We start from the raw sequence: 16,408 nt of genomic DNA on the forward strand, positions 1-16,408 counted from the left end.
TTTCAGTCCCCAGAGAATGTCCCTTGGGGCTCAGAACCCCTCACTCCAGTCTGTGGGTCTCCATCCAGCCCTCAACAACCTCTCAGGTGGATTCTAGACACTGGGTAATCACAAGTACCAAGAGGACATCTTTCAGCACAACTCTGGCAATCATCCCAGATGATTCTAGCAGTATAATGAAGCAGGTTCCAGGTACTGCAACATTTTCCTACTAAAGGTCAACGATTACAATGGCATAAATCTGAAGCCATTTGCAAGGATTCAGATTAGCACATTTGCATGCAGGACTGTCTGAAAATTCAGGCTACATTTGATTGGTATGCAAATTAGCCCTAAATTTGGCAGTCTTTTAAAATAACTTCAGGATGTTTTAGACGGACAGGTAGGTAAGTAGATGGATAGACAGAAAGATATAACTATGCCAATTGGAGCTAGTCACTGGAAACAGAAAGGACAAAGCCTAGACAATCAGCAATACATGAACAAAAGAAAGGAGATTAGAAAGCAAACATCTTCAGGAAGATTTAGGTGCTCCTATTTAGATGCTATGCAGCATAGGCTGTGGATTAATTATTCAGCCAGCCAGCCCTCTGCCCAGAGGTACTAATGACACAAGGAATCTACAAGAGCCTCCTCCCTTTCCTAAAACCTCTAGCACAGGGGTTAGCCAACAATTGGCCAGCAAGGGAAATCCTAGACCACCATCTGTTTCATAAATAAATGTTATTGGCACATACCCTCGCCCATTCATTTACATATCATCTATAACTGCTTTATCTCTACATAGCAGAGTTCAGTAGTTGCAACAGAGACCATATGGCCAACAAAGAAAAACCACGCACTATCTGGACCTCCACAGAACATTTGCTGGACCTTCACAGAACGTTTGCTGATTCACAGAAGCAGCAGATCAGCCTAGTGGAACAGAAAGAAGGGATACTCGGGAATTAGACAGACCAGGGTCCAAGTCCCCATCTGTGAACATGGTGGAGGTGGTCCCAGAAGTTTTCCATAGGACAGACTCACAGCTGGCAATTTGTTTGAGAGTGAAGAGACCTAAGGACTTGCCTTGGACTCACTTTAAATTTAAATTTATCAATTTGCTCATTTAGCAAATTTTTTTTATAAATGCTTACAATGTGTCAGACATTGTTCTAGGTGCTGGCACTGCAGAAGCAAGGACCTTTCTAAAGTGAAGGGAAGGAGGACAAGAAGTAAAGGAATATGTCATATCTCAGGTAGTGTTAAATACCATGAGGAGAAATAAATTCGGTGAGGGCTAAAGCGTGATGGAGGGGTGCCATTTTGGATAGGCTGGTCACGGAAGACATTTCTGAGGAGGGGACGTCTGAGCAGAGGCCAGAAGTAATCAAAGGAGAGTGCACAGGAAAATCAAGGGAAGAGCATTGCAGCCAGCAAGAGCAGCACGCACAAAGGCCCTGAGGCTCCAGTGTGTGGTGTGTTTGAGGGGCAGCAAGTGGGGAGAAGTTTGCGTAAATGGAGAAGAGGGAGTGAGGGGGGAAATGATGATGACAGAGTGGTCACATCTGTCATGTGTCATGTGTCACGGCCCCAGGTACCGTGTAAGTCACCACAGTCTGGCTTGCTTTCTAGATATAGTGGGTTTTGAGTGGAGGGACAATATGATCTTCCTTCATTTGTCAAGGATCCCTTTGGCCTTTGGGTGGAGAATAAACTGTAGGAACCAGAGTGGAAACAGAGAAACCAGTTAGGGTTTAGTATAGAGAATGAACAGAGCGTAGCTACTGTGGTGTTCATCTTGGTGATCAACGCACCAGCACAGCACAGATAACCCTGATTTTCAACAGCTAAGGACAATAAGAACCTCTTGCCAGTTCATGCAAAGTCCAGTGTGCGTTTAATAGTTCTCTGCCATCTGGGGGAAGAAAGGACTGAAGATCTTTCTTCAGTGCTGCCATAACCAGGGATGCTGCCATAAACCAGGCCTCATGTGGCCTATCAGCACCTCTGTTCACATCCCATCCACCAAGCTGGCCAAGGACCCTTGTGGATGCACGAGGTGCAGGTGTTCTCTTCCAAATGAGGCACGAAAAGTAGTCAGATCCTGGGGATTCTTGGAAAGTTGGGTGGCCAGGAGGCACATCCAGGTGACTGTGTTGAGGAGAAGCCAGTGGGAACTTTTAGGAAGTGTCCCACCCCTGAAACTTGGATGTATTGGCTTCCCTCAGCCTCAGTTTCCTCGCCTTTAAAAGGTGGTTAGTGATAGTTGCCTTGCAATATTATAACAAGGATCCAGGGTGCACACAATTCTGAACCTGGGCCAAGTGTAGAGCTGGTGCCCAGAGGCGAGTTATTTTCATTTTCGGCATTACAGAAAGTTTCCAAATATCTGAGGAGAGAGGAGCACTGAGCGTTTTTAAGGTTGAGGCTGGGTGGCAGCAGGGCCAACGGCAGCTACTGCATGGATTGTTCTAACAGTGCAAGCTGCCTGCCCTGAAGGTAAATGCCCACTGCCTGGAGTCTGTGTCCCGATCATCTGGGCCCCCAGTTATCTAACAGCTGGAAAGGCGAAGCTGGCTCGGCCGAGGACTTACAAGCCTGGGCCAGTGCTAAAGCCAGCACCCCTTCCCATGGGGCAGCATCCACACACCACCCCCTGGTGGCAGCCTTTGTTCATCATCTCTGTGAGCAGATACCCTCCCCACACTCCAAAGCAGCACTAATATCTGCACCTCTTCTGTTCCAAGGGTTTCTTTCTCCTTCTCGAGAGCCCAGCACCCCAGGTGTAGCCTAGCTCTCACACCCTAAACCCCTGCCAGGCTTGGGTCCTTCCAGCCTGTGTTAGATTCCATTCCTTAGAGGCTCTGCTCTGTTCCTGGTCTCCCTGGTTCTGGGGCTGCCTCACTCACCCGTTTGTAAGCCCACTGCAAGGAGAAGAGAGAATTCGAGGTGATCGCTGGACGCTGGGCTGAGCTCCTCCAGCATCACATCTCCTTTCATTTCGTGGCGACCTCACAAGGGGCTCGACACCAGCCCTTTACAGAGGCACCTACATGATGCCTGGGATTCTCTGCAGGATTCTGAGCTGGGATTCTGTGCAGGCCTGCTCAGCTCACACTCAGGGCAGTTTCCACCTCGGAAGGGCCTCCCAGGACGAGCCTTGGCCCTCAGCCTGCTCATAGCCTGGGTGGTGCTGGATCGTGCTCCTGTTCTGGCCTCTGCAACCTTTCTGGTCTGGCTTCAGCTCCCCTTTCCAGCCTCTACCTCTCCACCCCCCTGGACCCCACATCCAGCTACCCTTAGGTCTCCACCATTCCCAGAAAGCCTTGAGCTCTCTCTTTCAAGCCCCAGTGAGGCCCCACTGACCTCCCCAGGTAGAATACAGTCCTTCAGCTGTCCTGTGGCTCCATGCAGCCTGCCACACTGTCTGGTGATTATTTATTGAGCCTCTGTCACTGCTGCTGGTCTTGGGGCACCTCGAGGACATGGATGTGTGTCATTTTCGTCTTTCTACCCCAGATACAGCAAGGTCAACACCCAGGGAAGGGCACTGAAGGATTGCCTGAACAGCTACCCCTCTCTTCTCACAAAGCAGCACAAGTAAACATAAAACATCAGGACCTTTAGGCAGAGCAGGAAGAGGTTACATGACCCCAAACCCCATAGGGAGGGGAAGAGTTTGGGGAATGATTCTAGCTAATAATAAAGCTGTCTTTGGTTTCTTGGTTAGATCAGGTCCTTTATAAGAATTGCTCTATGAGAACCCTGAGGGAGGGAGGGGTCGGGACAGGATTCAGACAATCACAGGTGCCTACTTGTAACACGATGGCAGCATCATCCACCTTATGCTTGAGCCCCTAGGGTTGTTGCAGTGAAACCCTGCCCTGTCTTTTGGTTGGTAGATGGACAGGTAAGCAGCCCTGGGCTTGCTGTGGCTCCTCCCATCTCCCCTTGTTCCTCTTTGACTTCATTGATCATGCCAAACTCCCCCCATGGCTGGACTGTTGGCGCCTGCCATTAGTGGTCAGGGGCAGGAAGGAGGGCAGAAAGCATGGCATGGATCTTGGATTCAGACAGACCTGGGTTTGAATTCCAACACTGCCACCTCCCGGCTGTGTGAACCTAGGCAAGTTGCTTAAACTGAGCTTCTGTTTCTTTGTTCATGAAATGAAGGTAACATCAGTAATTAACTACCTTGACCTGAATTGTGTCCCCTCCAAAAATGTTGCATGACATTTTTGTTGCAAGGATAGGGCATGTTGAAGCCCTAACCCCGATGTGATGGTATTTGGAGATGAGGCCTTTGGGAGGTTACTGGGGTTAGCAGAGGCCATGGGGGCGGCCTCATGGTGGGATGAGTATCTTGCTCCCTTGCACTCTTCCTCCCTCTGCCATGTACAGGCAGTGAGAAAGAGGCCTTCTGCAAGCCAGAAGGAAGGTCTTTGCCAGACAACGAATCCACCGGCACTTTGATTTTGGATTTCCAGGTTGGAGAAGTATGGGAAAATAAATGTCTTGCTGAAGACCCCAGGCTGTTCTGTTTTGTTACAGCCAAAGACACTGACGTCTCTGTATTTCTGAGAATGGAATGCGCCTGGCATGCAGTACATTTTGGCAGAGTTGACGAGCTGGTCATCACAGTCTCTGCTCCTCTTCAAAGGCAGAGAGCACATGCTGGGAAGTAGCTACCCAACTGGGGATAACACTTCCCAGGCCCTGGATCTGGGCAGATGTCTCAGTCCTGGACTCAAGGCCTCCTTGGGGTGCTTGCTCTGGGCTCCTCTAAAGTATGCATGACGAGCCGTGGTCTCGAGGTTCAAAGGACACCAGGCTAAAAAGCGCCTTGTGATGTCTCAAGACTGAACACCTTGCTGCGCATGCTGGCCACAGAGGTAGAGCTCCGATATCCCAAACAAGAAGTCCCATGGCCTAACACTGCCTGGCACAGAAAGGATCTGTTTTAAAAATGACTGAAAATGTGTCTGATGCCTGGGAAACCAGAAGCCCGCCCAGGGCCAAACTCTGGCTCCACTTATTATGTGACTGTGGGCAAGTCAGTGAACAGTGTGCCTCAGTTTCCTCATCTGTAAAATGGGGATAATGATGATTCATACCTCACAGGGCTGTCATGAGGGTGCACTGAGCTGATTAATGCATGAAAAGTACATGGAGGAGGGCCGGCACCTCGTGCGGGCTTTTTCCATCTGTGCTGTTACTGATGCTGCCATAATATGTGTTACTCATCTTAAGAAAGGTAAAGGCCACCCTGGCTGTGTAGGTCTTCAGAAATCTCCTCCTTTCCTGAAACGGAGGGAGGGCACATTAAACTCTCTCTGTTTGGCTTACCATGGTCTTTCCCATTAAATACCTCTAAGCTCTGGCCCCTCCTGTCCTTCTCACTGACACCAAAGTTGTTTTTCTAAAAAACAGTGAGCGTATTAAATAAGTAAATAAATAAGGAGGCACGTGTTCTCAGGACCTCCTGAGGGTGTGTCATGGTTAAAGAAAAATAAATTTTAATTAAAAAAATGTGAGTTGCAAACCCCCACCCCCATGAATCTGCCATGGCTCCCTACTGCCCAAGACTAAAATCCTCCTCCTCAGCCTAAGATCTTAGGCCCTCTTCTTTTGACTCCATCCTGCTTTTCCACCTCTTCTTTCATCCCAGCTCCGCATTCCCCCTAAGTACTGGCACATCACACGCTACTAACTTCCTAATATGCCACCATGTGGGCACAGCCAGGCCTTTGTGTGTGTGCTTCAGCTCCCCACCTCCCTTTGACACCTGTGGAAATTCTACACATCCCTCATGGCTCAGCTCAAATACCACCTCCTCCAGGCTGTCTTCCCTGATCCCCAGAGTTGGACACATCATAAACTCTCAACAATGCTTGCTGAATGAATAAGTGAGTAATGGGATTGCTCCTTCCTCATGTTCCCACAGTCAGTGCTTGAACCCATATCATTCTATCCCAGGTGTAAGTTTCACATATCTCTGCTCCACAAGCCATGACTGCAAAGGTTCTCCCCCACCTCTCACCTGGATGTTTTGATGAACTTTCAAGATGAAGCAAGAGTCCAAATTCCTAGCCCTCTTTCAAAGACAAATATGGACAAGCCAGATCCCCATCTTGGAATGACGTCACAATGACAAAATCAAAGATCACTGACTGTTGGCAGTGCTTACCGAAGCCATCTAGGCCCCCTGGTTTTCAAACAGTTTTTAGCAACAGAAATGAACAATGTCAAATAATTAACAGACTTTTTAAACATAGAACTGACCTGCGCAAATAGTGCTTAGATCCCTGAGGCACCTCTGCAAAATTCCAGGGCTCCTGGGAACCTTTGAAACTCACTGACCCAGGCTTCCCCTATGTTTTGTACACAAGGATGCTGGACTCCCAAGCAAGGAAAAGCCTGGAAGGCACCCAGGGCTGTCCTCAGCCTGCTTCCTGTCTGCCCCCAAAACAGCTTGTGCTCCAAGAACCTGGAACTCCCCGCATTTCCCCAGATGTGTCCTACATCCGTGTCCCCAAAACGGCCTGTGCTCCAAGAACCTGGAGCTCCCCGCATTTCCCCAGATGTGTCCTACATCCGTGTCCCCAAAACGGCCTGTGCTCCAAGAACCTGGAGCTCCCCACATTTCCCCAGATGTGTCCTACATCCCGGCCCCCCATCCATCACTCCACCTTCCAAACTTAGTCAGGCATCACTTCCTGCAGGAAAGCTTCCCTCAAGCCTCCAACCTGCCCTTGCCTGTGGGTGGTGGTAGGTCAAAGCCAAAGCCAGCATCCACAGGATAGCATCTAAACCTTACAGCCTAGGTAGGCAGTACCCAACCTTTAACTGCAAACCAGAGGCACAATGTGAAGAGGGCCTGGGAGAATTGCACCTGGATCTGATTTCAGAGTAAAACACAAGCCAAAGATGGGTCTTATCCAGCAGATACCTGAGTGGCCTCTGGTTGTAATTTAAAGTCAACAACACCAGGCCGGGCACAGTGGCTCAAGCCTATAATCCCAGCACTTTGGGAGGCCAAGGTGGGCGGATCGCTTGAGGCTGGGAGTTCCAGACCAGCCTAGCCAACATGGCGGAACACCACCTCTACAAATACAAAAATTAGTCGGGTGTGGTGGTGCATGCCTGTAGCCCCAGTTACTCGGGAGGCTGAGGCAGAAGAATCACTTGAACGTGGGAGGCGGAGGTTGCAGTGAGCCGAGATCGCACCACTGCACTCCAGCCTGGTGACAGGGTGAGACTCCATCTCAAAGATGATAGATAGATAGATGATAGACAGATAGATAGATAGATAGATAGATAGATAGATAGATAGATAACAACAACAACAAAACAAATCAAGAAAATGTCCAAGTTTCCATGCATAGGGCCCCTCCTGCTTCTTTCCCCGGCATTAGGGGCCAGAGGATCGCCCCCCACCCCACCCCGGGACTTCCGAAGCCCCCTCTCATCTAGTCTCCCAACGTTCTCCCAGGACACGCACCCTCCAGACGCAAGAACTGTCATCCCCCCGCCCCTGTCCCCGTGTCATCATTGTCTGTTTCTGTGCCTCCCGAGCTCTCCCCCGAGTGGGGGCTAATCTCTGTCCCCGCGGTGTCCCGCGCCGCGAGCGCAACAGGAGGGGGCGCTGGAGCCCAGGGCCCTTGCGCACCCGAAGGTTTTCGCAGGGCCGCAGCGCCCTCTGCCGGGCCTTGGCGCGCACTCACCGGGGTGGGGGCATTCACCACCGACAGGTTGTAGCCGTAGAGGAAGGAGGAGCCGAAGGCGCCCGCGAGGGAGGCCACGAGGAGCGAGCAGGACCAGTCCTGAGGGGAGAGGAAACCACGTCAGAGCCGGCACCGGGCGCGCAGCCAGGGCCGAGGGAAGACCTGGAACGTTCCCTCAGCTGGGGGAGGCCTTCCGGGGGAGAAGTCTTTGTCCTTGGCTGGGCTAGAGACAGAGAGAAGAGACGCAAGTTGGGGACCTGCAGGTAGGGTTCCAGTCCAGGTCCGCGTGCGCAGGCCGTGCGCCCTCAGGTTTAGCGGCCACGCCCTTGCGTTCCTTCCGGGTTGCGTGAGGATTCCTGAAACGCCGTTTTCAGCAGATACTCTGGGCAGCTCCACACGATCCTTTTAGCGAAGTTGGCGAGTGTCCGACCCAGACAGAAAAAAGCAAAGCCAGACTCCAAGCGCTATCAGCCAGGCGTGATTCTAAGCACTTTCTGCGCATTGTCTCTGAGTCCTTAGATCAGTGCTGTTATGTCGTGTATTACAGGTGAGGAAAGAGGGGCAGGGAGCGTGGCTGGTGCTGTCTAGGATGGGGACTGAAGTCCAGGTGGCCTGGCTGCAGTGCCCCTCTAGTCACCACTGCACTGTCCCCTGCTGACCCGTCACCTGAGTGCGTTGTCCAAGGGCCTGAGACTGCCGACAGCCACACAGATGTGCACACACGCTTACATGCATATACTGTTCCAGGCTGAGGCGTCAAACTACAGGGGCTGGTCCAAGCCTCGGGACAAGGACCTGCAGACATAGAGATGCAAGGTTTGGCACAGAGAACAGGGCGCCTGCCTTGGTGTTGTCCTGCCCTGCAGCCCCATCTAAGGACAGCCACCACCAGTACAGGGCCATAGGGCAGAAACACCTGGATCCCTGGCAAAGGCTGACAAGCTGGCATGAGCCAGGGCAGGAGGGACGGCTGTCCTCAGCTGGTCAGGGAATATAGGCCAAGTGGACAGGGGCCAGGTGCTCCAGAAGGCACCTTCTTTGCCATCATTTGACATATTTGTGTGTGTGTGTGTGTTGTAGGCGCCAGGCCCTGACAAAGCTGTGGGGGTGCAACAGTGAAGAAGACATATGGATCCATGGTTCAGGGACCCATATCAGTCAAATCCCGTCTGGAAGGGAATGCGGGTCTCTTGATGGCCACTTACCTGCTCTGCCCATCTCGTTTGTCTCCTCTAGTGCCACCAGCCACGAGATAGAGCTTTGGGGCTTTGAGCCAAGTGATATCAGCTTTACCTCCAGGGCCGGTCCCCTCAGCTGTAGGAGTCTGAGCAAGTGACTTGACTTTTCTGGGGCTCAGCTTGCCCACCTGTGAAATGGGATCTTAATAGCAGCACTGGCCGCATATGTTGTTGAGGAGCCTGCTGCAGAGGAGGTGCTCCGTAGAGGCTGCTGATCACATGCGGGGGCAAGAGGGAACATTTATAAGCCTTGGGGATGGGTGCTGCCAAGTGAAATGTAGGACCAGAATATTTTTCTGCAGTGAGAGGAGCTTGAGCTGAATGGGGATCCCTGATGGAACAGAATCACATTTCAGATGAAACGCCTGTTCTCTATCACTCTTTCTCTTTAAACCTATCCTCTGAGTCTCGGCACAGATACCACTTCTTCTGAGCCCCTGGGCTGTGCTGGGCATCGTTTCTGTGCTCTGTGCCTTCTTTGCTCCCAGCCCCGATGACCTTAGAGGACACAAACTCCTCCCTCGTCTGCACCCCATCAGATTGGGAGCACCTGGTGTGAAGTGCCCCTGCCAGAGGCTGGTGAAGGGCAGGTGGGGGCCATCTTCTCCTGCCTCAGCTGTGCTCCCCGGAGCCCCCTGCCTGTGTGGCCCGCCTGTGCCCTCCACCCACTCCCCACTCACTGCAGGGGCAGAGGGTGCCCACTGACCGACGGTGCTGCTGCCCGTGCCATGCCCTGGGGAGTGTAAGAAGAGGGACACCACCATGCAAGTGCGGGGCAGGGCAGCCTGCCACCATAGCCTCGTTCCATGTACACACCCAGTCTACCAGAGACGCTGTTGGCCTAGTCAGCTGGGGCTTGGAGAGAGCACACCAAAGTCACACAGATGGAGAAGTGCAACTGAAACTGGGGCCTCCCTGCCTCAAAGCCCCAGATCCCCCAGCTACACGCTGCCAGGCTGGGGCTGAGCACTGTCACACAGCTGCCACCCAGGCCTGCCTTCCCCACAGCCCGCCAGCCATGCAGAAAAGCTGTCCGTAGTTACCTTTCTTCTCCTTCCACCTGGCACCCCACTCCTCAGGTGGTCACATTCCAGCAGTGCCCTCCCTGGCCCTGGAGGCCCGGCGTGGCTGGTGTCATCTGTGAGGGGAACTAGGCCCAGTTCCTTGGAATTCCTATTTTGTTTCCTTGCCATGGGTCTCAGTGACCCAGCTGATGGCTCAGTCCAGGGACCCCAGACTCTGCCAAGGCATCTCCGTGAGTGAGGAGGCAGAGTCCACTGGAAGGAGGGCGGGAGTTCCTGACAGGAAGTGTGGCAATTTGATCATGCCTGAACAGGCAACGGGGCAACATTTTTTTCTCTGCTCCTAAGTTATTACAGCAATGAAACAGTCCAAAAAGGGAAATCTGTCCTCTCCAGGATTGCCACCCAGGGGGTGGAATTTTTTTTTTTTTTTCTTAGCATCTTTTTATTTTTCTCTCGTAACAAAGCCTGGAGCAGGGTGACTGCCATTAACCTAGGATACCTCCCTAATGCTTGGAACAGAATGGAGAGGTGGCTGACTTTGACTCAGAAGCCTGGATACAGCTCTGCCCCTGACTCTTCCACTTTTTTTTTTTTTTTTTTTTTTTTGACCAAATCTTGCTCTGTTGCCCGGGCTGGAGTGCACTGATGCAATCTCTGCTCACTGCAACCTCCGCACCTGGGTTCAAGCATTTCTCCTGCCTCAGCCTCCCAAGTAGCTGGAACTATAGGCGTGTGCCACCACGCCTGGCTGATTTTTGTATTTTTAGTAGAGACTGTGTTTCACCGTGTTGGCCAGGCTGGTCTTGACCTCCTTACCTCAGATGATCTGCCCACCTCAGCCTCCCAAAGTGCTGGAATTAGAGGCGTGAGCCACCATGTCTGGCCAACTCCTCCACTTTTTAACTGTGTGTCCTCAGGCAAGTCACTTTATTCTCTGAGCTGCAACTTCTACCACTGCAAAATGGAATACTGACCCCACTCTGACTGTCCTGCAGACTTATTCTGAAGCTCAAATAGAAAACAGCCAGCCCCGAGTGGCGTGCTGTAAATGAGTGTGGGCTGTCCTGTAGCCTAGAACAAAGGCGAGGGCTGTGGGTTTGGAAGAAAAAGAATTTGCCTCTTAGTCATTACTCTGTCCTGCTCATTCAGCACTGGCTGAGGGGACATGTCCTGTATTCCAGCCCCAGGCTGGCTCAAGGACAGTACTGAGAAGGCAAGGGCCTCATGCACACCAGGAGGTTGTGGGAATCAGTTCATCACATGGCCATGTTGCCTCAGACGCCAGAGAAGCACCTTCAATTTTGGCTAGAACAGTTTGCTCCCAGAAGCAGAGAGCAGTGCAGAGGCTGGGCCAGAGCCAGGGACAGGCTTGGTGAATGCAGAATGTCCAGGAGGCAATGTAGGGCTCAGTCCACAAAAGAGAGACCAAAAAGTTAGCAAAGTACGTTTAGTAAAAAGCACACAATAAAATAAAAGGTGTGGAGTATGGCAGACATGCCAGGAACCTGGAATGTGAAACGCACGTGGAAACATCCGGCCCTGACATGCACGGTGGTGGGAATGTGGCTGCTCAAAGCAAGTGGGGAATCAAGACTCCCAAAGAGGAAAACCACCCTCAGGAGTTAGGCTGGGGATGTATTGAGCACGCCAGTCATTCAGTGCAATCGTCCTTGTGTGTGTTAATCAGTCAGGCATGCCCTGGGAGAAGTGGCTGTTTCTTGAACTGGATTTCAGCTATGCAGCCTGGTTTCCTCATTGAGTGGTGGGCCTAGAGCAGCATTCTGATGTGCAAATCCTTAATTATAACATGACCTAAAAAGGCGGAGGATTCCCCAGGACAGCGTGGAGGAGGCACCACACCAATCTCAGCTGGATCTTGGAGACCCCCCTGGAAGAGGCGGCTTCTGAGCAGACAGAGAAGGATACGGGGTGAGAGGGCAAGGAGCCAAGGCTTGCAGGCACAGATGCCTGCAGTGTGTGGGAGGAAGTGAAATTGTCAGTGAAGCATGGTTGGGGCCTGAAGTACAGGAGATGGGCAGAGGAGGGGCAGGGACAGCTGCATCCCTGTGCATGGAGGGCCCCTCTGCCCCTATGCTGTCCTGATAGGGACTGCATTTTCATCATCTCATTTACCCCTCCTCATCCCATTGCTGTGACTCCCCTCTCTATACCCTCCCTGTTTCCTCATCTGTAACAGTGGAGACCTCACCAGATTTTGCTAAAGCTCAAATTGGATCAGGTGACCCCTCATCCCATTAAAAATTGCTTCGTAGTCCTCTGTTGGGATTGAAAACTCAAAAGGCACCAGAAATTAGGCAGTGGACATGAATGTGCAGCTACAGCTGGACAGAAGGTAAAAGAGTGGGGATGGGTCCTTCCCGGATCCAGATGGCAGCTAACCAGGACTCCTGGTAGCCAGAGCACTTGCCTCACCTTCAGCTCATATTACATGTGCACAGGTCATATTACATGTGCACAGGTCATATTACATGTGCACAGGGCTTTCCCAAGTGTGTTCACCTTCATGATATTGTTTAGTCCTCAGAGGAACTATCAGACCTACATTTCGGGGCAACTGAAGTTCAGGGGGAGCATGGAGGAGCCCGCCTCCAAAGCGAGGGCTGGTTCCCCATTCCACAGGGCCATCAGCCCTGCACTCCAGGCAACTGCTAAGGAAGCGACTCCTATCACAGATGAAGTCATAAGACAAACATCCCCAGATGTTCTGGGCTGGGGCACATTCTGCCTGCTATGACACTCACTGGTTCCTTCATTCAGTCATCACTTGCCTGTCTTTATGAAGCTCCTACTCATTCAGGTTCTCCTGACCTTGCTCAGGCCCTCCCTTCTGACTGCCCTGAACTGTGCTCACCCTTCAGCACTTAACTCCCTCGCCACCTCCTCCCAGCAGCCTCCCCAACCTCTCGCTGCCTCTGTGCTCCATGTGTGCCTTCCCCTCTGCACGTGTGCTGCTGCTCACGTGTGCTTTCCCCTCTGCACGGGAGCTCACCGTGGGCAGGGATGGTGTGCGTCTCAGTGGGCTGATTGTGTCCCCTCAGATTCACATGTTGAAGTCCTCACCCCAAGCACCTTACAATGTGACTGTATTTGGAGATAGGGTTTTTGAAGAGGTAATTAAGGTTAAATGAGGTCATATGCATGGGGCTGTATTCCAGTATGCCTGGTGTCCTTATAGGAAGAGGAAATGAGGACACAGACACACACAGAGGGATGACCACGTGAGGACGCAGGGAGAAGGCAGCCACTTCTGCCAAGAAGGGAGGCTTCAGAAGGAACTAACCTGCTGACACTCTGAGCTCGGACTTCTGGTTTCCAAGACTGTGAGACAATACATTTCTGTTGTTTAAGCTGCCCAGTGTATGGGACTTTGTCTTGGCAGCCCCAGCAAACCCACAGTGTCCTAAGCCTCTTTGTATTCCTAGACTTCCTCCAGCCTGGCTCAGGGACAGGGTCCAGTAGATAGGCATCACTTCTGGAACTGACCTTAAACTGTCCTCCGGATGATTTCCTAAGGCTAAAAAGTTGTCTTGGACAGGGTGGAAATTTTCTAGCAGGGAAGAGTTGGAAAAGAAGGGGGGGTTTCTATTGAGTATCATTTAAGCAGAATGTTTGAAATGACTACATCCCTTCCTTCATTACACCAAATACTTAGACAGTACATCCTTGACTCACCTAATGTAAGCACCAAGAAAAGATATAGCATCCACTTAGAGGGAACTGCTGTCTACTTGATATTATTCTTGCATGGGGTCTTGGGTAACCTCAAACAGGTGACTGCACCCTTGTCCTCCATTTCACACCTCTGTGGGGACAATGATGTTCAGCTTGCCAATTTCACACTTTCTTGACAACTTGGTAAATGGACTTGTGTTGATCTCTGTCCTACCGAATACAGGTTTATTATAAATACAAATACATTTTCCCTGGAGTCACAGTAGCTTCCACACCCATCACAGGAGATGAGGCACAGATAATCCAAGGTTTAAGAAGGGCTCAAACCTGTACTAGCCACATAGCCTTGGACAAGTGGCTTCATCCCTTTCTGAGCCTCAGTTCATCACCTATAAAATAGGGCCAGTGATGCCTTCAGCATGGTTTGATCCAGAGAGAACCATGCAAAGAGTCTCTCTTTAAATGGGAGCCCTATGTAAAGGTCCAGCACAGAGTAGGCACTCTCTGACTGTTGGTTCTTGAATCAGGTTTAAAAAGAGCATCTGATGAGTCCCAAGAAGAAAGAAAGTCATTCTATTAATAGGAGCTGAGGACTTCCTGGAGGAAGGGGCAGGTCGACTAAGCCTTGTGATGGATTAAGGGGTGGGTTTTAGTGTAACTTTAACGATGATGACATAATCGTTGTCAACATCAATGTCCCCTTGTTGAGAAATGACCTTTGTAATGGAGAATTTTGCCCCAAGCTCAGAAAGTCACCAGCAGATCAGGACTGTCAATTTCACTCTTCTGAGCCTCACCCCATACACTCTATAATCCCCATGGCTCCTTCCCATAGAACTTGGCTTTCAGCTGCTGCTCACTCTTTTCTCTGCCCAGCTTCACCTTAACAGCCTCCCACTGACCCAGGGGAAAGGGGAACTACCCCCTGGGTGACCAGAATAATCATATAAGGGAGACAGAAAAAAAAAAGGACTGACCAATTTCTTTTTCGCTGAATCACTTTCTTCGTCTTCTCCTCGGTCCTTTTTACTGAGCTTCATGGTTCACTTTTCAGTTTTTGAACTTTTGTTGTTATTGTTTCTGAGAAAGAGAAAAAGAAAGAAGCCATTAGGCAGCTGCTTTCTCAGATGTGCAAGTCAGGGGAGGTGGCCTGGAGCAGCCTTCGAAAGGTTTGCTGTGAGGAGCTCTGGCTGGGATGCCAGGATAGGACACAGCAGCATCCTCTCTTGGGCATCTCCCTGCTCTCCTCTGTCCTCAGTTTCTCTATTTTTGAGTGCAGGGCTTCCCACACTTGCCTTGTTGCTTATTAAATACAGGCTGCTCTCTGGAATATTTTCATTCAGATGGTAATTCTTATGATGAGGCACATTTTGAAAACACTAGGCTAGCTGTCTCCAAGATGTAAAAATAAAATCAGTGCAAATTAAAACAAAGTGCCAATCTCACCTGTCAAATTGGAAACAGTTACCAAAATCATACCCTGAATCACTGGCATGCAGAAGTAGAACATTCCATAGCTTTTCTGGAGTTTGGAAATATGTTTCTAGAACCATAAAAAGATTTCTGCCCTTTGGCCCAACTACTACACTTATAAAAAAGCATTCTAAAGCAGGAATGTGCACAAAGAGTTAAGGTCAAGATATTCATTGCAGCATTTTCCATGTCAGAAAAATGGTATTTATAATAGGATAAAAAATATCTAGCAGAAAACTGTGGATAAATTGCAATCCATCGATATGATGAAATCTTATGGAGTCCTTAAAAATTGTTATAGGCTTGGCACGGTAGGTCACACCTGTAATGCCAGCACTTTGGGAGGCTGAGGCGGGCAGATCACAAGGTCAGGAGTTCAAGACCAGCCTAGCCAAGATGGTGAAACCCTGTCTCTACTAAAGATACAAAAAATTAGCTGGGCATGGTGGTGCACACCTGTAATCCCAGCTACTCAGGAGGCTGAGGCAGGAGAAATCGCTTGAACCCAGGAGGTAGAGGTTGCAGTGAGCCGAGTTGCACAGTTGCACTCCAGCCTGGGTGACAGGGTGAGACTCTGTCTCAAAAAAAAAAATTATGTTATAGGAGAATATTTGATGTGAGGGGGAAATGCTCATAATAAATTCTTACTTGACAAGAAAAAGGAAGATATATAAACAAACATTATTCAACATTAAAAATAGATGCAATTACTAATGGATACACAGAATATATGTACTTAAACTATGTTCATGTGTCTTTTTGCTTAAACCTAAAACATCATATTTATATGTTAAATTATTTATTCAACAAATATTAAGTGCCTCATATTCTAGGCTATGGGGATACAATTCTGAGGAAGGTACACCTTGCCCTGCCTTCATGGAGCTCACATTTTAGGAGAAGAGGTAGTTTCAGAAGAGCAAACCGACTATGCATGGATGAGTGGAAATGGAGAGGCCTGGCCCAGCACAGGACGGGAGAGCAGCAGAGACTGGCCACGGAGATGAGCAGAGGACAGGTGCATATTTATGAACATGGAAAATAGACTGTCAGGAAACCAACCAACCCATTAATAGCAGTTACTGCTTGGATGGGATATTCTAGACAATTTTTATCTTATTATTTGTTTTCCTATAGTTTTCTAATATTTTGCAGTGAAAAAAAAACTATAACTAAACAAGTTTTTTAATTGCTTTAAATTAAGAAAACAAATTGATGTAAGATTTAAGCCCTTAAAGTCTAAGGTAGCCAAGTAGAGTTAAAATAATGCTTG

The 16,408-nt window shown here is 50.0% G+C and overlaps 1 protein-coding gene across 3 annotated transcripts in view; it reads right to left on the reverse strand.

Moving 5' to 3' along the window:
- The window catches only part of SLC2A9 (solute carrier family 2 member 9), a 240,673-nt gene extending 230,468 nt beyond the window's left edge, over positions 1-10,205 (reverse strand). For 2 of the 3 annotated variants that reach the window (XM_055385499.2, XM_019025258.4), the window contains exons 1-2: positions 9,988-10,194; positions 7,707-7,805 (exon numbers count right to left, since the gene is read on the reverse strand). In XM_055385499.2, coding sequence (XP_055241474.2) covers positions 7,707-7,805; positions 9,988-10,137 — 249 coding nt within the window. In that variant the 5' untranslated portion in view covers positions 10,138-10,194. Of the gene's footprint in view, positions 1-7,706; positions 7,806-9,987 lie in introns of all 3 variants that reach the window. The other variant, XM_004038433.5, reaches the window with a different exon arrangement.
- Positions 10,206-16,408: the final 6,203 nt, after the last annotated feature.

Source organism: Gorilla gorilla, chromosome 3, assembly GCF_029281585.2.
Source record: "Gorilla gorilla gorilla isolate KB3781 chromosome 3, NHGRI_mGorGor1-v2.1_pri, whole genome shotgun sequence".
NCBI classification, from domain to species: domain Eukaryota; kingdom Metazoa; phylum Chordata; class Mammalia; order Primates; family Hominidae; genus Gorilla; species Gorilla gorilla.